The sequence below is a fragment of the Crocuta crocuta genome, unplaced genomic scaffold, assembly GCF_008692635.1.
Source record: "Crocuta crocuta isolate KB4526 unplaced genomic scaffold, BGI_CrCroc_1.0 scaffold28, whole genome shotgun sequence".
Classification (NCBI taxonomy): Eukaryota; Metazoa; Chordata; class Mammalia; order Carnivora; family Hyaenidae; genus Crocuta; species Crocuta crocuta.
In genome coordinates this window covers 9,096,741-9,121,197 of record NW_027533256.1, presented here as the reverse complement: position 1 = coordinate 9,121,197, position 24,457 = coordinate 9,096,741, and the positions used below count along the sequence as shown (strand labels likewise).

The window sequence follows — 24,457 nt, the reverse complement described above, 5'->3', positions numbered from 1 at the left end:
GCACTGGATGGGGTTGTGTGAGAGTGGGGGCAGTGCTGGTGACTCATGGGGTCTGGCTGAGAGGCCTTGGGGACAGAGCTGTCATTAACCAAGACCACAAATCAAATTCGGGAGGTCGCGGCCTGACCGCAGTTCCATTTGGACCCTTCTGAGTGGGAGCTGACTATTCATCATTCAGCTAGGGCAGGTGCTTCGGCGGCAGTTGGGTGCTGGAGTCGGGGATTAGCGCGCAGTACCTAGTGGCATGGTAACTGTGACACTCACTGCCTAGCACAGCCTAGAAGCTCTCTGTCCCACCCTTACAGGCAGCAGCACAGAGCGACAGCCCTGGGGCAAGGAGCCCAGCTTGGGAAGGGCGTCCCTGCCCACAGTGACTGCCCCACGCTAGGGAGGGGCGTGAGGGAGCAGCAGCAGGCCTGCAGTGGCCACTAGGGCCTTATTGTCCCAGCCCAGTTGTGTGTGGCTCTCACAGGCTGCTGGAGACTTTCCTCTGACTCCCTAGAGCCAATTCTCCTGCTCCTTAGGTTCCTCAGAAATCATGTGGTAGAAGGAATGAGAAGAGACAAATGCAGCTTCCAGAAGCCACAGGGCAGGACACATGGAGAAAATCCCAGCCTTGGGACCAAGTGGACGGACACAAAGCAACCTTTTCAGGCCAGCTGGCAGCGGTCACTGTTTGCTAGAATGACCTCTCCAAATGGAAGCCCCTCGAGGCACAATCCGGTTCAGAATGGGAGGTCACTGGCCCCAGCCCAGGCTAGCAGTGGTGGAGCCTGAGATCCTAGTGGACCACTTCTCCCCAGTGCTGCTTGCCCTGCTCTTCTAGGAGACTGAAGAAGAGAGTCTTATTTCCGGTTTCCCTGAATGCTGACCCACCAGGCCCAGGGGGCCTAGCTGGGCCTTTCTTAGCAGCTCTTCCAAAAGGGGAGAAAAGGACTGTGGCTAATCTGTGCTGGGCTTCAGGTCACTAAGCCAGCAGATGGGATGCTTGAGCCTGACTCTGGCACCCTCGGCCTATTCTTGTGGGCTCTCAGGGTCTACAAGCTGAATGATGCCTCCGCAGGCCTTGGACCCTTTCCAGGCCCCAGGCTCCTAGAGGGCAGAGCCGGCCTTCTCTGGGCTTGGGGGTTGGTTCACAGCACCTTTGGGCCTCCTTCCCCTGTAGTGCTTCTGTAGTCCGTGAGCTTATATCCAAAGGCAGGGCAAATAGTTCCAGCCACAGACCCCTCCGACAGGACGGCAGGGAGCCTGGGGGAACAGAGACAGAGGAGCAGCGGACTTATCTGGGGAGAGGCTGGCAAGCCAGCAGGGGTGGCTTACTGGGGGCTCGGCACCATTGCTTCCTGAGGCATTCAGGACGCTGACTGTTCAGCTGCCTCTTACCCACCTTGCCCGAAGTCCTCCTTCCCTCCCAGCACCTCTGGTGGGAAATGCCCCAGCGACGTGGCCTGCCTGGCTTCTGTCTGGGCTACGGAGAGCCCAGATCACAGGGCCAGAAGAGAGTTTGTCATGGTTACTGTTAAGACGAGGCCAGTGGAGAGTTAGTGCCAGTGACACTGAGCGATGCGCCAAGAACCCCGGCCACAGGGGAGGGGTTGGGCAGAGGCAGCCCCTTGCCAGGGCAGCTAACATTTATTCAGCACGTCCCTAGGTCAGGCTCTGCAACAGCCCTAGGAAAGTGGTCCTTAACCCTGCCCTTAGAGGCGAGGACACTGAGCAATGGGGAGACTCCAGTGCTTTGTCCCGGTCACAGAGAAGTCGTCAGGAAGCTGGGTTCTCTTTGTTTGTTTGTTTGTTTATTTATTTTGATGTCTTAATTTTTGTGAGAGAGAGAGTGTGAGCAGGGGAAGGCCAGAGAAGGGAGAGGGAGACACAGAATCTGAAGCAGGCTCCAGGCTCTGAGCTGTCAGCACAGAGCCTGACACGGGGCTCGAATTCTTGACCCGTGAGATGATGACCTGAGCCAAAGTCGAATGCTTAACCGACTGAGCCACCAGGTGCCCCAGGAAGCTGGGTTCTAACCCAGGTCTGCCAGAGCTCAGAGCCCCCTGCTGGATGCCTGCTGTGGGGAGTAGGATGCCAGGGGGCCTGCGGGTGATCCTACGGCCGTTCCCTGGCTCGCAGTGGCTTCCAGGTGGCGTTGGTCGTCCTCCACCTCAGTCTGAGGAGAGACGGAGGGGTCTCCTGCGTGCTAAGTGCTACTCTTGCCTGGGGTTAGTTGTAGCACAATTACATTATAGAGGGAGGCAGAGAGGCCTAGAGACGTTTAGCAATTTGCCTGAGAGCACACAGCAGAGCTAGGGCAGGGGCAGCTACCCCCAGGGTGAGACCACCAGCGATTCTCTCTCTCTCTCTCTCTCCCCTCCTTCCTTCCTTCCCTCCCTCCCTCCCTCTCTCTCTCTCTCTCTCTCACTGGGGAAGCATCAGAGCACCACAGCCTCTGCATCTGAGTTGTCTTGATGGGAGGGATGGAGATCCCTGAGACTGAGCAAAGAATCCCTGAGGCCTTGGACCCAAGGCCTGTAGGACACACAGCTCAGAAATGAGGGCCACCCCCACTGAAGAGGTTATCTGTCACCAGGTACTTGAGAGGACAGACAGACAGATCCTCAGCTTCTCAGCCTCCTGGCCTTGCCCCAAGAGGACAGTTTTTGTTTTTTTTTTTTAATGTTTTTTATTTATTTCTAGGAGAGAGAGAGACAGTGTGAGCAGGGGAGGGTCAGAGAGAGAGGGAGTCACAGACTCCGAAACAGGCTCCAGGCTCTGAGCTGGCAGCCAGCACAGAGCCCGACGCGGGGCCCGAACCCACGAACCGCGAGATCACGACCCAAGCGAAAGTCGGACGCCCAACCGACTAAGCCACCCAGGCGCCCCAAGGAGGACAGTTTTTTTAAATGTTTATTTTTCAGAAAGAGAGAGGGGAGGGAAGGGGCAGAGGGAGAGGGGGACGGAGGACCTGAAAAAGGCTCTGCGCTGACAGCTTTGCTGCTGATCCCAGTGAGCCGAATGCGGGGCTCGAACTTACGAACTGCGAGATCATGACCTGACCCGAAGTTGGACTCTCAACCAACTGAGCCACCCAGGTACCACCCCAAGGGGACAGTTTTAAGGCTGTCTCTGAACACCCAGCCCTAACAGGCTCCATGGCTAAAAATGACCCCTCCAATATGGGTTGGGTGTCATCCTGGCTGGGGCATAACCTAGTGCCCATCAGAGTCCAGAGCCTTCTAAATGGAGGGCACCTACAGACTTCCGTCTGTCTGGGGAAGCTGTGTGGGAGTGGAAGGGAGTCCCCAGAGACCGGCGGGTCTAACCACACAGGTAGGAAGCTCAGGACGAGAAAGCAAGTTGGCAGCAGAGTCCGCATGGCCACTGGGAGGATCCACCCACCCCCAGAGCAGGTGACTCTAACCGAGCCTTTGGGTCCTTCTCTTTATGGTGCACATGCTGCTCAGACCTAGAGGGTCCCTGGGTCGTGGGAGCCCTAGGCTTTTCTGACAGGTTTAGGGCAGGGCATTCCTTGGCTTGTGGCCCTCACCGGCATCATGAAATGCCCTTCCTCCCTTCTTGTGTACTTGAACTCTGGGAAGGGAGAACCCTGGGCCCCTCCCCCCAACCCAGGGCTGAGGAAGATGTCAGCCCCATACTAGTATCAGGGCCAGGACTAGGGAGCCCCAGTGGCTTGCAGCACAGGATTTAAGGGGGCACCAAAAGCCTCAGTAATCAAGATGAACATGTTATTGTGATGTTTATAATGGAAATTAATGCAGAAAGTCCCTTGTGTTAGTTTCTTATTGCTGCTGTAACAAACTGCCACACACTTAGTGGCTCAAAACACCACAAATTTATCCTGTCATAATTGTGGAGGTCAGAAGTCAGAACTGAGTCTTAGCAAAATCAAGGTGCTGGCAGGACCTGCTCCTTCTGAGGGCTCTTGGGAGACCCCATGCCTCGCCTGTCCCCCTCCTAGACGCTGCCCACATGCCGTGGTTGTGGCCTCTTCTCTTCTGCTTCCCTCCTTACATCATTACCTCTTCTTGCAGTCAGCCTTCCCTAGGCCTCCCTTTTAGAAAGCCTCCCTGGATAATCCAGTGTAATCTCTCCATCCTTAATTTAATCCTGTCTGCAAAGTCCCTTTTATTAGGTGAGGTAACACAGTCACCAGTCCCAGGGGTTAGGATGTGGACATTTTTGGGGGAGGGGTCATTATTTTGCCTACCACGTCCATGGTAAATCTCAAAATTTCAAATGAAGACAGGCTCTGTGCGATTAGGAGGCGACACTCACAGGGTCTGCGCCAAAAGCAGGATTGCAGCCTGTCCTTACTTAAAATTTTGATAATTTGTTCATCATGGATTTTTTTTTGCATTAACTTGCATTTGTGAAAACACTGCAGTAAAATGTTTATCCTGCTCATTGAAGTTTCTGACACCTTAGGGTTTGCACAGGCAGTGAGTCCCTCATTTGCCTTGTCCTGGTCTCCCTTGCTTAGTATTTAGAAGAGTGGCCATGCACCGCACACTCAGGCTTCAGATGAGCCCCCCCATTCCAGCCCTAGGGCTCCCAGAAGCCCCTCCCTTACAGAATTTTGCCCACAGACCCCCGAGGGTCTCTATTCTTCTCGCCTGGTGCTGCCAAGCCCCCAGCTTTGCTTTGCTTTGCACCTGCCGAGGCTGGCTATCCATCCTAGTCTTCAGACTTCGGAAGTATGGGATTGTGGGCTCACTTCACTGGGACAGAATCCCGCCCTGGAAAGAACCTTTGCAGAAAGGTAATTTAAGTCTGGATGGAAGGTCTGTCACTTACTAGCTGTGTGACCTTGGGAAAATTCTTTAAGCTCTCTAGGCCTTAGCTGCCATGTCTCTAGAATGGGGACATTAATGCTCACTTCTCCGGGCTGCACAAGACACCTTAGTTTAAGTCCGAAGCAGCAGCTCTGAAGCCAGGAGCCCAGAGTTAGATCCGAGCTTGTAACCACCCCTCTTTCCCCACCCCCCATCGGGGTGACCCAGACAGTTACCTGACCTTCCTGGGCTTCCACTGCGCCACCTGGAACACAGCAGCCTGCGGGGAGCGGGAGCTCCTAGAGCCAGTCCTCGTCGCCCCCATTGGCAGTTGGCAGGGACCGTCGCTGGGAGCTGCTGGCATTCATTCCTCCGGAGCCTAGTACCCTGGAGCGTTCGGGAAAAGGGGGTGAGACGTCTGAACCCGGAGCTTTTCCCGGGCCGACTTCAGGCGTGGCCTTTCAGAACTCGCGAGTGCGGGCCCTCCTCCCTCCCTCCAGGGTCCGGGCCCGGGGCTGCGGCGGCGGCGGGNCTCAGAGAGGCCACTGTGCCGGCCTGGCTACCACCGGGAGGGTAGGGATCTTCTGCCCCAGGGCTGGCTCGCCCTGGTCAGGACCCCGGCTAGATGGTGTGTGCCTCTTGCTGCCGTTCTCTCTCCTGCGCTGATGTCACCCTGTTGGTTGGGGAGGCCTGGCCACGGCCCAGCCTGTTGGTTTCAGCCCCCAGGGCAGCTCTGAACTGTCCAGCCCCTAGAGCGGGCCATGCACCTGGGCGCGCTCAGCGATGAAGGGTGGGTTGACAGACCTTGGGAGGGGAGCTGAGAGCAGGAGGGGCTTCCCCAAGTCTGAATCTCCGGAGAGAATTTAAGGACGTTTTTCTTTGTGTCTCTTCCCTGATTGCGGCCTAGTCCCCACTCCGGGTCCCGCCACCCCCCAATTAGAGAGAGCCCTAGAGGAGCCAGAGCAGGCCCGAGGTCTCCTCTCAGGAATCCGCTCCAGAGAGGGAAAACCAGGCCCCTTCCTGCAGAGTCCTTCCAGCTGACCGAGCCCGGGGCCCTAGGCCGGCCCTCCGGGGTCAAGAGGCCACATTGACCAAGCACCTGCCGTGGGAAGCTCTCCCATGGCTGCTCACAAACCCCCCGAAGCGGCAGGGAGACTGAGGACTGTGCCCAAGGTCATCCAAGACAGGGATCTGAGCCGGCTGACTGCTGGGTCCGTGGCCTGTGACTTCTGCTGCGGCAGGGGGTTCTGGGGAGAGGGGATCAAGGGCTAGGGTCTGCCAGGGAGACCGGGCAGGGCGGGAGGCTCGGCCCTGCTCTGAGCCCTCTGACAGGTTCATCAAGAGGAAACGGAGACGCAGCCTCTGCCAGTTTCCTCTCTGGTGGCAAAGCCGGTACTTTGTGAAGAGCGTGGGCTGGGGCCTCGAGGAACCCGCACGCTGGCTGGGTTTCCAGGGATCTGACAAACCTACTGGAACTGGTTCTTGGCAAGACTTCCCCTCTGAGCTGTGCCAGGAGGACTGAGGGAGTTCAGTGTGGCTGTTCCGAGCCCCGCCAGGCTCTGCCCGCTCCCCGGGCAAGGGGAGTGAAGGAGGCCAGGCCCCGGAGCCTGAGTGCAGGTTGCTCCCAGCAGGGGGACAGCTGGGAAGGAAACCCTAGGAGGCTGGACTGCAGTGAGCTTTCCCTGGCGCTCCACAAAACTTCTTTCTTTAGAAGGCGATGAGGGGACAGCCTGCACCTAAATCCTGCACAAAGTCTCATGCAAGGCTCCACACAGCCCTGCTGGGAATGTGGGGTCAGTCCCTGGCCTGGTGGTGCCTCACGGCCCCTGGCCTCGGGCAGGGCCCTCAGGGCAACCCCTTAAAAAACAGTACCATTATCCCATTTCATAGATGGAAAAACTGAGGCCCAGGAAAGGAGGCCATGTCTCTCCTCAGTAGCTTAGCTGGGATGGACACCCAGACCTGTGCACTTTCAGGCTCAGCATCTTTGTCTTTACGGCCTACAATCTTGACCACCACCTGCTGCCCGTGTCTCCAGCCCCACCCCTCGCCCAGAGCTGTCACCAGGCTCAGCCCTCAGAGGGCCTCTAAGCCCTGTGATCCGTGTCAGACCCCCACCCAGCAGGCTCTCTCCTGCTCATTCTTACACCCCAGTTTCAGTGTCACCTCCTTCCCCAAATCGTCTGTTTGGAAGCACCTGGGGCCCTGTGGACTTCTCTTTCCTGGCTCTCCCAGCCCTGTTTAGGAGGCTGGGGTGAGTGGGGAGAAGGCCTCACAGGGAGGCCATGGGTGTGTTGAGGTTGGGCCGGGGCGGTCAGAGTTGGGGCTGCTGCACGGACAGCGGGGCTGGCCCCTGCCTGCACCCCAGAGGGAGGTGGGGGCAGAGCCTCGCCTGCCAAATTGCACTTTATCTTGAGGGAGGGGTGCGGGGGTGGGAGGCAGCAAGGGGGCTCAGCTGAGTGGGCCCTGGTAGGATTTATGTCTTTACAGCCCTCGGGGCAGCACTGAGGCTGTCCTCTGCCTAGAACAGGGTGAGGCACAAATGCGGGAGTGACAGCAGGGTGGATGGACAGACGGACAGACAGAAGGATGGCACATGGCCTCAGGATAGGAAATGGGAGAGCAGGAAGGGCTAGAGCCCAGAGGAGGCTGGATGGGGTTACCCCAGCTTTGTGGATCTCTGGAGGGAGTTTTAGAATTCTCCTCAGTGTCCCTGACTGTGGCCTTCAGTCACCTGTGAGCCCAGGGTGCGGAGCCGAGTGCGTGACTCTGGATCGCTCGCCCTCCTTCCCTCAGTGCTCCTTGTCCTCTGCCCCCGGTCCAGCACGAGCTCGGGGCTGCAGAGCGGCAAGTGTCTTCACGCATCTGTGATAGAGCGCAGGGAGAGAAAGAGCGAGAGCTCTGTGGTTATGCCCAGGTGAGGGGCTGGGACAGCTGCCGTAGGCAGGGACATCTGCGCTGTTCCCCAGGGCTCATGGGAAATTTGCACAGACCGAAGAGGAAAGAGACCTCCAGGTGGGGGTCCGCGCACGGGCTGGGCAGCAGCAAAGCAGACGAGTGGGGACGCTCGAGGAGTGGGTGAGGCTGACAAGAGGGGAAGTGTGTGTGAGCAGGGAGGGAGGCNTGCTTCTGGGCAGCACCCCCTGCAGGTTCCAGAAGCCGAGTTGCTGGGTCGTATGGTAATTCTGTTGTACGTTTTTTAAGGCACCTGTTTTCCACAGCGACTGACTGCACTGATTTACATTCCTGCCAACAGTGCACAAGCCGTCTTCCGGTTTCCCCACATCCTCACCAACGCTTGGCTATTCTCTGGGCTTTTTGATAGCAGCCATCCTGATGGGTGTGAGGTGGTGTTTCACTGGGGTTTGACTTGCATTTCCCTGATGACCAGGGATGCTGAATCATAACGTTCTCCTATGAGTGTGTCCTCTGTCTTGTTGTGTGAGCTGTGCCTCGTCTATTCTTGCTGTCCGGTTCCGCACAGGGTCTGAGGAACCCTTAATAAGGTTCCTCAGGCTTCAGAGTGCCTGGGTGGCTCAGTCAGTGAAGCGTCCGACTTCAGCTCAGGTCATGATCTCACGGTTTGTGGGTTCGAGCCCCGCGTCGGGCTCTGTGCTGACAGCTCAGAGCCTGGAGCCTGTCTCAGATTCTGTGTCTCCCTTTCTCTCTCTGACCCTCCCCTGCTCACTCGCGCATGCTTTCTCAGAAATAAATTATAAAAAAAAAAAAAACAAAACATTTAAAAAGAAAAAAAAGAAAGGTTCCTCAGGCTTAGTTAGACAAATTCCATAGCACTGGACAGGCCCCCTGCGCGCTGTGCCCTCCCGCTTCCTGTCCCGGGTGGCCCAGGGTCCGGCTGCCTAGTGTGTGCCTCCCCAGATTCTCATTTGCTCCCTCAGGAGACAGCCACTTTGGGGCCTGACAGCAACCCTGCGCCCCATCCTCCCAAGCGCCCTTCCCCCCACCGAGCTGGATAGCCGAGGGTGTGACCGCCTCCTCTCTGTGCCCAGGAATCTTTGGGCAGCGCCTGGAGGACACGGTTCACCACGAGCGGAAGTATGGCCCCCGCCTGGCCCCCCTGCTGGTGGAGCAGTGCGTGGACTTCATCCGGGAGCGTGGCCTCAGCGAGGAGGGGCTCTTCCGCATGCCGGGCCAGGCCAACCTGGTGAGGGACCTGCAGGATTCCTTCGACTGTGGGGAGAAGCCGCTGTTTGACAGGTGAGCGGAGGGAGAGGGGCGCAGGACACGGGCTCCGGTGGGCAGAGGCGGCTGGCACCCGGGGGCCCTGGCAGCAGGGTGCTGGGTGGCATGGCTCCCCACAGGGGCCCATGTGCTCAGTGAGTGCCTCCTCCCCCCGCTACCCCCATGGGCGGAGCACTGGGCACAGAGTCTCTGCAGCCGCCCTCTGGGCCTCCTCTCAGGGATGGGTCCCCCATAGACGGGGCCTGCTCACGTCTATGCAGGCTGTTTTCACTGTGGATGCATGGAAACCCAGCCCGGGCAGGGGAAAAGCCTCTGCTGGCTCCCTTTGGGACTCCAGCCCTGCTGCTGGGCCTCCCTGTCAGCTCCGCAGCCCTGGGGTGACCCAGCCCCAGGCCCCAGATGGCAGTGCAGCAGCCCCACGTGGTGTCAGGTATCAGGGGTGGAGAGCCAGTCTCCTCCACCTTCCCTGTGCCAGTGCCCGTCCTGACCCATCCTGGGGCTTGCCAGTTCCAGGCCTGCGCTTTGTGGCTAGAGTCAACCTCACTTAAGAGCCCAAGTGTGACCTGGGAGGTGGGGCTACTTGGAGACTTCTTCTCCCTGACAGGACCCCACCCATTATGGAGCGGTTTTCAGAGAAAGTTGTTTCTGCATCAAGCCAAACTTGGCCTCTGGGGAGCTGCCCTTTGTTCTCAGATCTGCCCTGACAGTCAAGGCCCGCCTCTGCCCCAGGATAAGGCCATGGGATTCTGCCCGCAACCTTGGCCTTCCCAGCCCTTCTTTCAGGGCAGAGCACCCTTGGTGCCTCTGGCTTCTGCTCAGACCCATCAGCACAGCTGGGCAAGTTAGTCAGTTCCCTTCTGGGGCTGTGGAGCCTGGGACTGATCCCAGGGGAGCTCCGCCCGCTGGAAAGAAGAGCTGTCCAGGGCTCGAGGTGTTCTCTTGGGGGCTCTTAGGTTCTCTCTCCAGGTCACACCTACAGTAAGGGCAGAAGCTGATTGGGACCCCAGGGCAGCCCTCCCTGCCTAAGTGCCCAGCCCCCTTACTGCACGCTCAGAGCCCGATCCTCGGGGACAGAGCTGGACAGGGGGCACTGCCCTAGAGGGTCGCAGAGGCTGGTGGCACCCGCAGGCCTGTGGGCTGTAGAACAGTCTCCTTGGGTTCTGGGGAAGGGAGCCTGGATTCAGGGCAGGCGTGCGTAGGAGGGGAGGGTGGTGAGGGGCGTTCAAGGAAGAAGTACCAAGAAGAAGCCCTGAGCCTCTGTTAAAGGGAAAGGCTCTGTGGTGAGTGGGGAAGGAAGGAGAGGGTGAGGAAGTGTGTTTCTAGGCAGGGAGGTAAGCAGGTGAGGGGGTCAGCGTGCCGGGACAGGCTCCCTAGACCAGGGTGGGGCAGAGGACCTGGACAGAATAGCTGCAGGGACCTGTGGGGCATGGGGCCGTGAACTGGGGCTGCCGCACTGGCCGGGGTGGGGGCAGGCCTCCCAGGCCCGGGAGCACTGTAAGCGGAGGGCATGGAGGGGGAGCCCGGATGGGGCTCCAGCCAGAGAGGCCTGCAGAGTGGAAGGGCTGCTCTCAGTCCACTTGCCTGGGACAGAAGAGCTGTCACCTCCCCCACTGATGGGAGATACCGCAGATGGGCCTTGGCCATACTTCTGTGCTTATGTTGCCCAGGTCTTCACCAAGGGCAAGCTTGCAGATCCTCCCTGCTTCCTCCTCCCCCCGCCCCACCCCGCACTAGCTCTAGCTTCTGTGATGGCCCGCACTGATCCCACAGGGCTCCAGGGGACAGGGAGGGCACTGGGCTCAAGCCTGGGCACCCACTGGGGCTGTGAGCACCCAGAAAGTGGGGGGTGTTGGCAAAGGAGGTAAAGTGGCCTGGGAGAAGGTAGTGGAAAACCTGGACAGCAGCATTCTGGGCTAGAGGCAGGGACTGAGGTCCCCTTAGCCAGGCCAGACTAAGAGCCACCAGGCCTGAGGCAGGGAGGGGCCCTAGCTATGAGCCTGAGGTATATATGGGGTCATGGAATCCCAAATGCTGTAGCCAGAAGGGACTCTGCAAGCCCAGCCATGGCCAGCCAGGGCCAGGTGGCACCTTAGTGACACACAGCCACCTCCTGGCCCCTGGCTCATCTTCCCTGAGCGCCTGCTGTGAGAGAGATGCAGGTTCAGGGTTTAAATCCAGGGCCCTAGAAATACAGATGAAATACCTAAGGCCCAGGCCCATCCAGGAAGGCAAGCTTAGAGGTGCCAAGACCGCAGCCCGAGGAATGAGCCCAGAGGCCAGCAGGCCCGGGGTCACTGTCCTCCACTGGAGGCACCACAGCCTGGGCAGTGGCAAGCTGGGAGTGGACACACAGGGCACCGGGGTGATGAACACACAAGCCCCAGCGTCTGTAATGTGAATTCGGAACTCAGAGGCTGGAGGAAAGGGCCTGACCCCTGCCCGGCCCCTGGTGGCCTGTGCCGAGAGGTCTGCTCTTTCCAGGAGCTCAGCAGGCCTGCATGGCATGTTCCCTTGACATGGCCCCTCCCATTCCATCCGTGGGCCAGCATGGGAGCCCCCTCACCCACCCCTCACCCACCCCCTACTGAGAGCAGAGCAGCTCTGAGTTGCCCTGCAGAGAGGAGCCTGGGGGCAGCCACCAGGCTGTGAAGGGGACCTTCACTCCCGCCAGTTCCCTGGCTAACAGCGTACACACACAAGCACACGCATGACGTGAGAGCAGAGGCTGCCCCTGGCGGCGTGGCTCAAGGTGCTGGCCACTTCTCAGGTTTCCTGGTGTTCCGGGCCTCACGCGTGTCCCCCTGCCCACAGCACAACAGACGTGCACACGGTGGCCTCCCTGTTGAAGCTGTACCTGCGGGAGCTCCCTGAGCCTGTGGTCCCCTTCGCCAGGTACGAGGACTTCCTCAGCTGTGCCCAGCTGCTCACCAAGGACGAGGGGGAGGTTAGTGGCTCCTGGGGACCCATCCTGGGAGGTGGGCCTGCTGGCAGTTGGGCAAACTCTGACTTGTAGTGACTTCCGTGGCACATAGATCCTGGCCTACAGACCACTCTGTAGGATGGGGCGGGGGGGGGGCTTGAACCTCCCACTCTGTGAAGGGGGGGCCCGGAGCACCTTGCTCTGGGTGTGGGAGGGTGCTCTGGATGGAGCATGCCTGGAGCATCCTGTCTTGTGTAGGGTCCTCTCTGCGTGCAGGCCTCAGTCTCTGGGATGGGCAGGTACCTCTGAAAGCAGACCGGGCTCCAGTCATGGTCCTGGGCCCCCAGCCAGTGGGGATTCCTGCGCCCCTCCACCTCCACCTCAGGGCACCCAGACCAGCCACAGCGTTCAGAAACCACCAGACCTTTCATCTATTTATATTCTGCTTCCCCCCCCCAAAGAATTTGAGTCTGCTTCCAGGATGGAGGGCTCCCACGCCCACCCCCACCCTCTCCCGCACTGTCTGCGTGAGCTGGGGAAGGACTTTATTTGCCCCCTGTGGCCCTGAGGGAGGTGAGGAGCCTTTATCTGGCAAATGCTTGTGCCTCCGTGAGCGTGCTGCGCCCCGGCCCTCACATTCCTCTTTGGCCCTGCAGAGGCATTAACCTTCAAAAGGTCACAAGCCTGGCCCACCGCTCCGCAGAGGGAGACGGAGGTGGTAGTGCCTTCTGGTCACCTGGGGCCCGGCTGCGTGGGCCTTGGCTGGGGGTCTGGACTCTGGTTTCTGCCCCGACTCCCAGCTCACCCTCTTCCTCTTTCCCCAGCCCTCTCTCCCTCGAGCAGAAGGGTCTGGGGTCTCACTGCCGGCCTTTTAAAGTGTTGTTTTTCTCTTTTCAATCCCAAGGGGACGCTGGAGTTGGCTAAACAAGTGAGCAGCCTTCCCCTGGCCAATTACAACCTGCTCAGATATATCTGCAAGTGAGTGAGTAGGGGCAGGGAGCTTCCTTTCCCCGCGCTCCAGCTGCGGCTGCGTGCCCTTCCCAGAGGGGGCTGGGTACCTTCTCCCACCAGCCCTGATGGAGGCAGTGAGGGCCACAGAAACATAGCCCCCGTGCACGTGGAGCTCACAGTCCCAGGGGAGCAGGTGGTGGCAAATACTCCCCAGTGAGGGGGCACACCCTCTGTCCCCTCAGCCTTCTCTGGGGGCCTCTCGCCATCCTCTCCCCCAGGGGTCTGCCTCCTGAGCACGACCTGGGCCCAGGTGCCTAGGGAGGGCATGCAGGGTGGCCCTCACCTAGCCCCATGCCTGAGGGTCTGGGCCTTCCTGGGCATCCGCCCCCACGCCAGGTGGGAGAGGCGTCCCTCCCAAACCCCTCCGAGGGGGAAGCTCTGCCCCCTCTGAGCTTGGCAGGGGCAGCTGGGGATGCCCAGCAGCCGTGGAGACGCATGGACGTGGCAGGGCATGGGAACGGGGCAGCTCCCAGCAGATCTCGCATCGGGTTTTGCTTTTCTGCCAACTGCCTCTTCCTTACCGTACAGGTTTCTAGACGAAGTTCAGTCCCACTCAAATGTTAACAAGATGAGTGTCCAGAACCTGGCAACTGTTTTCGGACCTAACATACTTCGGCCGCAGCTGGAAGACCCGGTAACCATCATGGAAGGTAATCATGGAGGCGTGCATGGTGCTGCTGGGTGCTGCCCTGCCTTGGCCGGGCCCATGGGAGGGGGCTTCATTCCCCGGGAACTGGCAGGCGCCTCTAGACCCTCTGCCCCCATGGGATCCAGCTATAAAAGGAAAAGGAACTTTGCCTTGAGGGTGGGGTCACCAGGTGCNNGAGGAGTCAGCGCCCTTGCCCTTGAATATACATAGATGTTTTTGCTTTCCTTAAGTAATTTTTTATTAACTAGTTGTCACAGGCTCCTGGATGTTAGAGCCATCCCTTGGGGAATAAATACGAAAAGTAACAATAGTAGCTGCTTTCAATATGCAAGGACCTCTACTAAGTGCCTTATTCATATCCCTTCGTTTTAATCTTCACAAGCGGCTCATGTGTGGTTACTACACCCATTTTACAGATGAGTAAACCAAGGTCAAGAGAGGCAAGTTGACTGCCTGTTAGCCAGATTTACCAAAGGGCACAGGTACGGGCTGGCCCAGAAACAGAGCCCAGGCTCAGAGGCCCCCTGGAAGACCATTTCAGAGGGGCTAGTGAGGAAGGCCTTCTCGCAGACAGGAGACCCACAGCCAGGCTGGGCTGAGGTGTGCCGGGGCCGGCCGGGTCTCACACAAGGCACCAGGCGAGCAGAGGGCAGAGTTGCTGTTCCTTGTTGAGCAGCCCTGTCTGGAGCTCTCTGTCCTCCACCAAGCCAAGGTCATGACTCCTGGCGTGGCGCCCTTCCTCAGATCCCCTCCGGCCTGTCTAGCTCCGTCTCTCACCCCAGGCTCCCCGTTTCTTGGCCTGCCAGGTTGAACAAACGGCCAACAGCAAACACAGAGTTCCTGCTTCCCCCAGTTTTCTGGCCTAAGAATTCCTTTATTTTCTCCGGGATTCTTAGTTGCCTCTAGTGGGAGTGTCTGCCCAAGCACCCCTCCTTCCGTATCACCTGGAAACCTTCCCAGTCTCTGGTCTTTGTTTAGTGGAGGGTGACAGGAGAGAACGAGGCAAACGGATAGGTACCACGGCCCCATCGTACTGCCCCCATTTTGTCCCGGCCCCCTAACCCCCTGGGCTGAGGAATACAGGCTCCACAGGCTGCATCCCAGGGGCCGTGGCCTGGAGAAGAGGTATTGCGTATGTGACTGTGTGTGGTGTGAGGGGGTGGGTTGTGTGTGTTGGGGGCTGCAAACACCTATACGTGTATGTATGGAATTATGTGTTAATGACCGTCAGTGTGGGACTGTATGCGTGTGTGCCCACATGCACCTGTAAGACATTCTGTCCCTGTCCCAGATCCCCCCCAGTATGTGGACGGTCAGGCACAGCCATCATCAGCCACACAGGGCAGTGACATGGGACACCCTAGGAGGCTGTGATGTCAAGGTCCTGGTTTCTGGGGCCAACCTGCCCCTGGCGCGCCCTGCATCCTCAGCGGGCATCGTGCCTGCTGCTTCCCCAACATGCCATGGGCTGGAGGCGCGGTGCCCCCTCTGTATCCAAGGAAGGGGATTCGTGGGTGGGTCCTTCTGTTGGTGCTAGATTTGGAGGGTTTGGTGGCTGTCCTTGCCTTTGGGGGGGTGGGGCAGATGGCTGGCTCTTGCTGAACCCTCTCTGGAGGTGCGGCCTGGCTCTGGACTGCAGACACCCTGTGGCACATCTGGTCTGGAGATGTGCCAGGCTTTCTCACTCCCTCTTCCTGCAGGCACATCCCTGGTCCAGCACCTGATGACCGTCCTGATCCGCAAACACAGCCAACTCTTCACCGCGAGGGCCGAGGAAGGGCCAGCCTCCCCGCGTGGGGGCCCACCGTGCACAGTGGGGTGGGGCTCCGAGGAGGTCCCAGGGGACCAGCCGGAGCCCAGCAGCCCCGGCCCCCTCGGCCTGCCGTCACACAGGACCTCTTCTCTGGACGGGGCCACCGTGGCGGTGCTGTCTAGGACCTCCCCCATGGGTCCGGGGGGCCGAGGTGGCCCCGCCGCCGCCAGCCCTGGGAAGAAGGTGCAGACTCTGCCCAACTGGAAGTCTTCCTTCTGGCAGCCGGGGTCCCGGTCGGGGAGCCCAAAGGTGGGCAGCTCCTCCCTGGAGGTGCCCATCATCTCCTCCGGAGGGAACTGGCTCATGAACGGGCTGTCCTCCCTCCGTGGCCACCGCCGGGCCTCCTCGGGAGAGCGGCTCAAGGACTCAGGCTCTGCGCAGAGACTCTCCACCTATGACAACGTGCCGCCCCACAGCGGCCTCTTTCCCAGCACTCCCAGTGTGGCCAGCACGGCGTGGTCGGGGGCCTCCTCTTGCGAGGCATCGGCCAGGGCCTCCGTCAGCAGCTGCACAGCCTGCCGGGCCAGCGACTCGTCCGCCTGCAGCTCCCTGCCCACCGAGGGGGGCCCGGAGCCGTCCCCTTTCCCCAGCAGCAGCGAGGACCGCAGATCCCCGGACCTGGCCCGTGGCCTGGACGAGGTGGGCACCTGCATCAGCAGCAGCGAGCCCAGTGACCCAGGCAGCCCCACCCAGGACTATGCCCGCTGCTCCGAGGCTCTCCGGGGCCTGGTCACAGAGCTCAGGGCGGAACTGTGCCGGCAGAGGACTGAGTACGAGATGAGTATGAAAAGGTAAAGGGCTGCAGCCGCTGGGTGAGTGAGGCCGGCACCCCTGGGAGCAGAGTGCAGTGGCCCTGGGCGGTCAGCCTCTGGTCATGGCCTCGGGCTCAGAAAGCAAGCCTCCAGCCCCTGGAAGCCACCTTGCTGGGAGAATGCCCCCAGGGCAGGGCTGGGAATGGAGGGGTGGGGGTCCTATGTCTGGGGGAGCTCTGGGGCCTGGTATGCAGTCCGAGCTCCATAAATGCCTGCAGGATGAACGAGTGAGTCGGAATCTCAGCCTTAGCTGCCCAGAGCACCTTTAATGGAGGGGTTCAGCATGGGGGTCCCTCTGTGGCCCTCAGTGAGGAGGTGGGCCCCCTGAGGTGTGTGCGAGGGCCCAAGGAAGTGCCCATGTGTGATGCAGACCCTGGGCCAGCTAGCCTGGCTGGCTGACCCGGTTGGGGCTGATACGGAAACTCCTTCCAGGACTATACGCCAAGTTTCTGTGAGGAGGGAGCGGGCGGCGCTAAGCCGTGCCCTCCCACCCACCCGCCCTGGGCCCAGGAGGCTGCCTCGTGCCACATTCTGGGACTTGCAGGTTTCTTCATTGATGGTCCTAGTTTGATCCTTCAGCTTCCCTGTGAGGAGGGCTTTTTCCGGTTCTGAGGTGCCAGGTTCTCCAACCAAGGTCACTGGCAGAGCCTGCGTGGACAGTGCTTCTACCAGCTGAGCAGGGCCGGTAGCCCCTTGCCCCAGCTGCCTGACCTATGAATCAGGCCCCGGCCACTAGCAGAAGGTGTCAGTGTGTTCTGAGGTCTTCCTTTCTCCATCGGAGACCGTGGGGGTGGGAAAGGGACTCCTGCTTAGGACTCTGAGCCTGGGATCTCTGCAGGGAGCTGGAGTGGCTGGCAGCGTTTGGCCCTTCTGTCCCGCAGGAGGTCAGGGAGGGTCACAGCAGGCGACGTCTGAGCTAGGAGTTGAAGGCCTAATAGCACTGAGCTGAGCAAGGAGGACACAGCATGAGTAGAACTGTGAGGCGTGCAACTGCGGGAGATAGCCCAGAAATGTGAGCGCCGGGCTGGGGTTTACCAGGCAGAGGTAACAGCCGGGCGCCCTGCAGATAGAGAGGAAGGTGCAGCTGAAGATGAGCTCACAGACAGAAGCTACGGCATACATGGGGAGCGTGAGGACAGGCTCAGGGGGCGTCAGAATCAACTTTTCACTTCCTCCGCTGTTTGTGGAGCCACCTTGAGCTTCTAGTTCTTTTACCTTCTCAGAAGCTTGGTTTGTCAGGGGGACGGTGCTGTGTTTCGTGGGGGCTCTGGGTGACACTGCCTGGCCGAGTGCCTGCCCACTGGGTACTGGCCAAGCACCCCAGGAGGACTGTCTGACCCCAGTGTGTATTGGCCGAATGTCTGGCTGGCAGGCTCTCTGGGCTCGGTGACCTCACCCATTTGGCATGAGGATTAAGGGCCACAGTGGATGGGAGTCCTCAGCACAAGGCCTGGTGCATCCACAGTGCTCGGGAAGCTTCCACTGCTCACGTTTTCTCCTGCTTGGTGGGTTGGGGGCTCTCATAAGCAAGGGGACAGCAGCAGCCCTCGTAGTGCCCTCACTAGCAGGGTGGTCCGTGCTGTCGTGCTGGGCAGAGGGGTGGCTATGGAGAGGAGGAACTCTGAGCACAGGAGAGAATAGAGCCCCATCCAAAGGGTCTTTGGGGAATACATCTGCACGCATGGAGTTTGCACTGGGTCTGGTCTGGGGAGTTGGGGGAAACCAGCTTTTGGCCCTGCTTCCCAGGACTCAGAGCCCCTCCTGCGCCAATTCTTACATTCGCAAAAGAGAATGCATTGAGTGGCTGTGAGGAGCAGACACTGTACTGGATGCTGGGGACAGAGCCAAGACCAAAACTGATCAAAACTGCTGTCCTTATTTTTATTTGGTTGTGTGTGTGATGGGGGCGAGGGGGAGAAACCATGAATAAGATAGATTTTAAAAATCTATGGTATGTTAGGGGCACCTGGGTGGCTCAGTCAGTTAAACATCCGACTCTGGCTCAGCTCATGATCTTGCGGTTTGTGAGTTCGAGCCCCACATCGGGCTGACAGCTCAGAGCCTGGAGCCTGCTTCAGATTCTGTATCTCCCCCTCTCACTGCCCCTCCTCTGCTCGTGCGCTGTTTCTCTCTCTCTCTCAAAAAAAAAAAAAAAAAAAATTAGCATTAAAAAAATTTTTTTAAACCTATGGTATGTTAGAAGTTTAGGTAAAGAACTAAGCAGGGTGGAGGGTGGGGGAGCATGGGAAGAGAGGGGTGGAAGGCTCTGCTGGGACAGGGAAGGCCAGATGCAGAAGCCCAGGGAGTGCCGTGGGGAGGGGCTGGTGGAGTGGGGGAAACCTGGGTGGAGGGCAGTGGGTGGGGCTCCAGGCCAGACATGTGGATGTCACGGACCTAAGGGGTAGCAGCGGAGGTGGAGAGAAGAGCCAGATTCTGACCGTGTTTGGAAGGCTTGCTAACTGGTCAGATGTGGGGGTGAAAGAAAGAACGGACTCAGGGCACATTTTTGTCTTGGGGGAATAAATGGAAGAGGGTGTCCAGTGTGTGGGACACCAGGGCCGCAGAAGTGGTTTGGAGAAGAAGGGTCAGGAGCCAACTGTGGACCTGCCAGGTGCGGTGCTTACTAGGTTTCTGAGTGGAGTCGAGGGAGATAGAGGCTGAGAGGTCGTCGGCACGTAGATGACGCTGCGGGTCTGGAGGCTGGATGAGGTCACACAATGGGCCACGTAGAGAGGAAGATGGGAGGCCCAGGTCCGAGAGCACCAGGGCGGGCAGGGGGAACCAGCAAAGAGGGGGCTGGAGCCAGAGGTGGAGCAGTGAGGGGCCGTGGAGGCCTGGCGCCACCTGCCGTGGGCGTCCTGTGTGACAGCATTTCCTGTGCTCCCAGGTCAGGTCGGGGGCTGGGCTGCAGGGAGGTTTCCTGCAGTCATCGTGCTTTGTGCTCGTTGACTGAGGAGGGAGGCAGGCGGGGCCTGGTCCTGGACAGGGTGGGGATGGATTCTTACTCCATGTACGTGGAGTCACAGGTGTTCTGCTGTGCACTCGGGGCCTTCTTTGTTCATTGCAGCTCCTGGGGGCAAGGGTGTCCCCGGCATTTTTCCAGAAAAGACGCCAGGACACAGTAGTTTTAGATAAAGAACGCAGTAGTTTGTGTCCTACTCACAGTCACATGCCTCATAAGCAGCCAGGCCGAGGCTCAGACTCCAGTGTTTTGGGTCTCAGGCGCTGGGCTCAGCATGCCCCGGAGGCCTTATGGGAGGTAGTCATCTGGTTGAAAAGACGGATGTGCTTTGTACTGTGAGGTGTCAACATCCATAGAAGCAGGTCTGTCATGGCATGAAGCAACACTGATGTGGCCTCCAGGGGAGGATCCAGAGAAGTATCCCTGAGGGGGACATTTGAGTTGGGCCGTGAAGGACAAGTAGGGATGGAGGGGCCTCCTCAAATGGGGTTTCCAGTGAGTCGCCATGGGAGGCAGGGCAGCTGGTGGGAGGCCGGGGTACGAGGGGACTCCCAGAAGAGCGGAGGCGAGGGGACGCTTTCCTACTTCTGTCTCCATTTGGGGACCAGTCCTGCTTTCTGCCAGCCAGCAGTCCATTCCTCAGCGGACAGTTGGCTTGGAGGGTTAAGTGGACTTTAAATTTTAGTAAGGACTCAGGCTCCCAGCCTCAAGTGCCACAGGGCCAAATGCTCATGCTGGCATTTCTGGATCACAGGCAGAGGGGCGGTCCCCTGGCGGTGCAACCTGTTGGCTCACGGGTCAAGTACCAGGGTCTTGGGAGGAGCTGACGGGGCCCGTGGGGCCTGCCACAGAGCCTGGTCTGAGCCCACACGTGTCCTTCCGTCCCCGAGATGCCTGACCAGCTCCTTCGGAAGGAGTGCACGCAGGCACAGGTTTGCTGAAACCCAGGCAGCCAGAGACTAAAGCAGGGTCTTTCTTCTTGATTTTAAAGACTCGAAGAAGATCGCGCCCACCTGAGGAAACGAATGTCGCAGCTAGAAGAAGAACTGGACCAGGAAAAGAAAAAGTACACGATGCTGGAAATAAAGCTGAGGAACTCAGAGCGGGCCCGGGAAGACGCGGAGAAGAGGAACCAGCTGCTGCAGAAGGAAATGGAGGAGTTCTTCTCAACCCTGGGAAGCCTGACTGTGGGGGCAAAAGGTGACAAAGCCCCCAAGTGAAGGAGGGGGAGGAGTTCCCTTCCGCAGAGGTGCTCGCCCACCCCTGGGCAGAGACGGCCGGTGGCCTCGTGAGGAGCCACGAAGCCCCACAGCTTGGACCTGGGCCTCACTGGTGCCAGGAGCTCCAGCACCAGCTGGAGGGAGGAGCCCCGACGCCCCCAGTGGGGGCTGTTGGGAGCCCAAGCCCCATGTGGGATCTGGGTGCTGCTCCAACCATGCAGGGCCGGGCAGGTGTCTGAGGAAACGGTCTGGTGACCCACCAAAGCATGGCGCCTGGGAGCTGGGCGGCCCGCTGGGAACACTTTGCATTCTGTATTAAACCTGTTCTCCTAGCATGAGGCTGGACGCCGGACTCCTCCTTTATGGTCATGCAGGATTGGAGGTTGGGCTTACCAAGTTGCTCGCAGGGTTGGAGGTCCCCGGGGTGTCCCCTGGGCTTCAGAAGTGGGGTGGGACGCTCCCTGGGGAGCACCCAATGTCGTCACAGTCACAATCTGTGCGTTGCTCCATCCTCCCGGCGCCCGAAGCAGGATGATTTTCCTCAGGCCCTCTGCCTCTGAGCTGCTGCCACAGGGCCTGGAATCCCTCCCTGGCCTCCCACTGTAACCCGCTTGCCTTTGCTTGGCCCCAGCTCTGCTCCAGGCCCAGAGTTTAGGAATCCAAGCCCAGCGTGGGCGACACACGCCTCACTTCTGCCCCCGGGCCCATGCAGGGGCACAAGGCATGTGTCTGAAGGTGACACGGTGATGGGAAGTGCCCATTCTCTGTCCTCCACAGCCTCAGTCTGTGTCCGGTTTCCCTTCAGACTCCCCTCTAGCTGGTGCTGATCCCTCTCCTGTGCCCGTCCGCCCTCCTCCAGCTCATCCTCAGACCTCAAGTCTCCATGAAGGCAGATCCCTCAAGAAAACTTTTCCCTGCACACACGGTGCAGGCCTGGGCCAGAGCTCCTGGAGATGGGCTTAGGGAGCACCAAAGGAGTGGCCTCTCAGAGGAGAGGACTGGCCTCCGGGGCACTGGCAGTGTCCGTGACCCTTCACTGACTCCTGCTCACAGCGTCCTTACATACTGCCTCCTGCCACCCTGCACGCCACAGTGCCCCAGTTGATGACCACTATCTCTGGAAACAGCCCTCAGGGGCAACCACCTATCCCCCTAGAGCCAGGTATAAACTACTGCACTGAGGCTTTAAATGCCAGGGTCTTGGTGCTCCCAAGAAGAGCTCACTTCATACCATGAGATGAAAGCGCACAGGCGCAAGTCAGCTGGGAATCCCTACGGTGGGGAGGCAGGCTGACCCCAGGCCTTTTGCTGGGCTGCTTGTGGCCGCACCAACCAGGAAGCCAGGGGCCTGCCAAGGGCACTCAGCAGCGTCAGTAGTAAGTTCTCTTGGGGGGATGGGGCGCCTGCGTGGCTCAGTCGGTCAGCATCTGACTCTTGGTTTTGGCTCAGGTCATGACCTCATGGTTTCCTGGGTTTGAGCCCCCTGTTAGGCTCTGCACTGACAGTGCAGAGACTGCTTGGGATTCTCTGTCAACCTCTCTCTGCCCCTCACGCTGTCTCTGTCTCTCCCAAAATAAATAAACAAACTTAAAAAAAAATTCTGTTGGGGAACTCTGAGGAGGGGGTTGATCAGTGAACAGCAATACCCGCACCTACTCTCAGGCCGTTTACAGCAGATGATCCGGGTGACCAGCTTCCCCAGAAGGTAAAATACTGGTCTCCTCCCTGTTCAAGGAGAAAGAGAAAAGAAACTGAAGTGATTGATTCCTCAACAAGATAGGAATTGGCCCCATGCTCAGAGGACAAACTGAGGCTAGAAGATGGGTGAGAACACCAGTGCATTCTTAGGGTCATGGGTTCCCTCGCCACAGTCCTGGAATTCTATCAATTCTGATGGAGAGGAAAACGCCACCAGTTTATCAAAAGAGCAGAAAAGACAAAAAAGGGTTTCACGTGATGAAAGGGGAGGTTGTCTGCCTTCTCTTAGCCATCCTTACTGGCAAAGGCTCAGCTTCTGGCCGGGCGCTGGCCCAAACCAGCTCCTGAACCCCATCTGCCACCTGCTGGCAAGGCTAGGATCTGCAACTGCAATTTTTCTCTGACATCATTAGTTGGCAATATTCAGCAGCAGTTCTGTCCTGTTTCTGTCACACTGGCACTCTCCATTCTGTCTGTAAAACAGGGGCTTCTGCCCATAAAGTATGCCAGGCACCAAGGCTGTGAGGGGCTTTGGCCCCTAATACCCTGTCCCTGTCCACTTAGGTTCTCCCCAATTGAGTTGCGTTTACAGAACCTATTCTCCAACTGTGGATTCAAATTGTACCTATTATATTTAATATTAGGTAAACTGATGAATTATGAATGTGAAGAGATACAAAATTCATGTTTTGAAACCTGATTTTTTAAAAAAATGATTTAGAAAGAATAAAGGCAAGTTGCTAACAAAATAGTTAAATTATGGATAAATCAACCACGCAATAGTGGAAAATTGGCAAAATTCTAGGATTCTGCTCTCAGGTTACTTCAGAAGTGTTATAAGTAGCTGTTGGACTTTAAACCAAAATGTGGAAATTACAAGTCAAACTATAGGCTTAATAAAGACAAGTGTCCTTTCTAAAAGAAGAATACACCAATCTTTAGGGTGAGAGAGAGAGAGAGAGAGAGAGACACTCCTGGTTTTACCTGGCTGTTGACTAACGGACCAGGCATGACCACTATGTACTCCCTGCTGTAAAAGGGCTTCTCATGGAGTCCAGTATCCGTGTTCCCAGCCCTGTGCACAAAACAATGGGAGTAACAGTAACATGTTCCACTGACTCCCTCTCCTTTAGATGCAGGGCTCCAGCCCCCTGGAGAGTTCTCCCAATATCCTCCATGGTTCTGTTGGGAAGGGACAGTTTCTCGTGCATACGAGCTCAGAGCTACGTTGATATGACAGTGCCTCTTACCCATGTAGTCACCAAAAGCCACCGTCTTTGCCAGAAATTGCCACCCTTCCCACCAAGCACACTGCTACTACCATGCGCCACCAAGCCCTGTGACGGTTGGACCTATGAGGTGCCAAGATGGTGTGGAGGTTGGTAAGAAGAAGAGATTCTACCGCGGAAAGCTCTCTGGCACAAAGAGCTTGGGCCCGTGCCGCCGCCACTGGAAGTCCTTAGGGGAAGGACTGTGATCTGTGCTCTGTGATCTGTGCTCCCTCATGTCTAGAGTGAGGATAACCTCAGAGTGCGTGCTGGGCCAGCGGGTCTAAGCGTTTCACATGTCGTTACGGGGTGTTATTCTCTGCACTTTACAGCTGAGGACTTGGGAAGCACAAAGAAGTTCAGGACCCAGCCCACGACCATACGCAAGTCAGTGAAGGAGTCAGGCTTCTGTCCCAGGGAGTCTTAAGAGCCTGTATTCTTAAATAGTCGTCTAAGTTCAAAAGATGCTGGCTTGATAGTTTTAAAACATTTCCCCAATCATGTTTTGATGAGGTTTGTGCACAGGATGCAAAATGAGTGCTAGAAGAGATGTCTAAATCAGATGGAGGGCAGAGATGAGGGAAGGCACTTCCTGTTTTATATGCTGATGTGTGTGCTTTTGCTAGAGCAAAAGGGTGTGTGTGTGTGTGTGTGTGAGAGAGAGAGAGAGAGAGAGAGAGAGAGAGAGAGAGAGAGAGACGGAGCCAGGGTGAGTTGGGGTGGATAGGGGAGGATAGAGGGCTAGAGAAGGTGGCAAGGATCTGGTCACAGAGGGTGGGATAGGCTGTTAGCCTTTATGCTTTAGGAGAGGATTGCCCCACAGGCTTTTCACTCATGTGGGGAGAGAGGGAACAAGACCTAGATCATGGCTTTCATAGAATTTTCTAGTGGGGTAAGATAGACCGTAAAGAAAAAGAAGACAGTAGGCCCTAAATGGAGTTGCTTATACTAAGCCACATATCCCTGAACCAAGACTGACTGACAGTTTGGGCTCTCCCAGAAATGGAACCCTAAGCCGGTCCATCAGTAATCATCGGGTCAGTGCTTGTTAGGTCGTCTGCATGATAGACCCTAGCCATTCTCTGCAGGAAGGTAACTTCACAATCACCAACCTGCT

The 24,457-nt window shown here is 58.1% G+C and overlaps 1 protein-coding gene across 2 annotated transcripts in view; it reads left to right on the top strand.

The window, feature by feature from the left end:
* Positions 1 to 21,993, top strand: part of ARHGAP22 (Rho GTPase activating protein 22) — a 169,443-nt gene extending 147,450 nt beyond the window's left edge. For both annotated transcript variants that reach the window (XM_077746435.1, XM_077746436.1), the window contains exons 5-10: positions 8,795 to 9,002; positions 11,799 to 11,931; positions 12,812 to 12,885; positions 13,447 to 13,568; positions 15,268 to 16,171; positions 20,146 to 21,993. In XM_077746435.1, the coding sequence (XP_077602561.1) occupies positions 8,795 to 9,002; positions 11,799 to 11,931; positions 12,812 to 12,885; positions 13,447 to 13,568; positions 15,268 to 16,171; positions 20,146 to 20,374 (1,670 nt within the window). In that variant the 3' untranslated portion in view covers positions 20,375 to 21,993. The remainder of the gene's footprint in view (positions 1 to 8,794; positions 9,003 to 11,798; positions 11,932 to 12,811; positions 12,886 to 13,446; positions 13,569 to 15,267; positions 16,172 to 20,145) is intronic.
* The last annotated feature ends 2,464 nt before the right edge of the window (positions 21,994 to 24,457 follow it).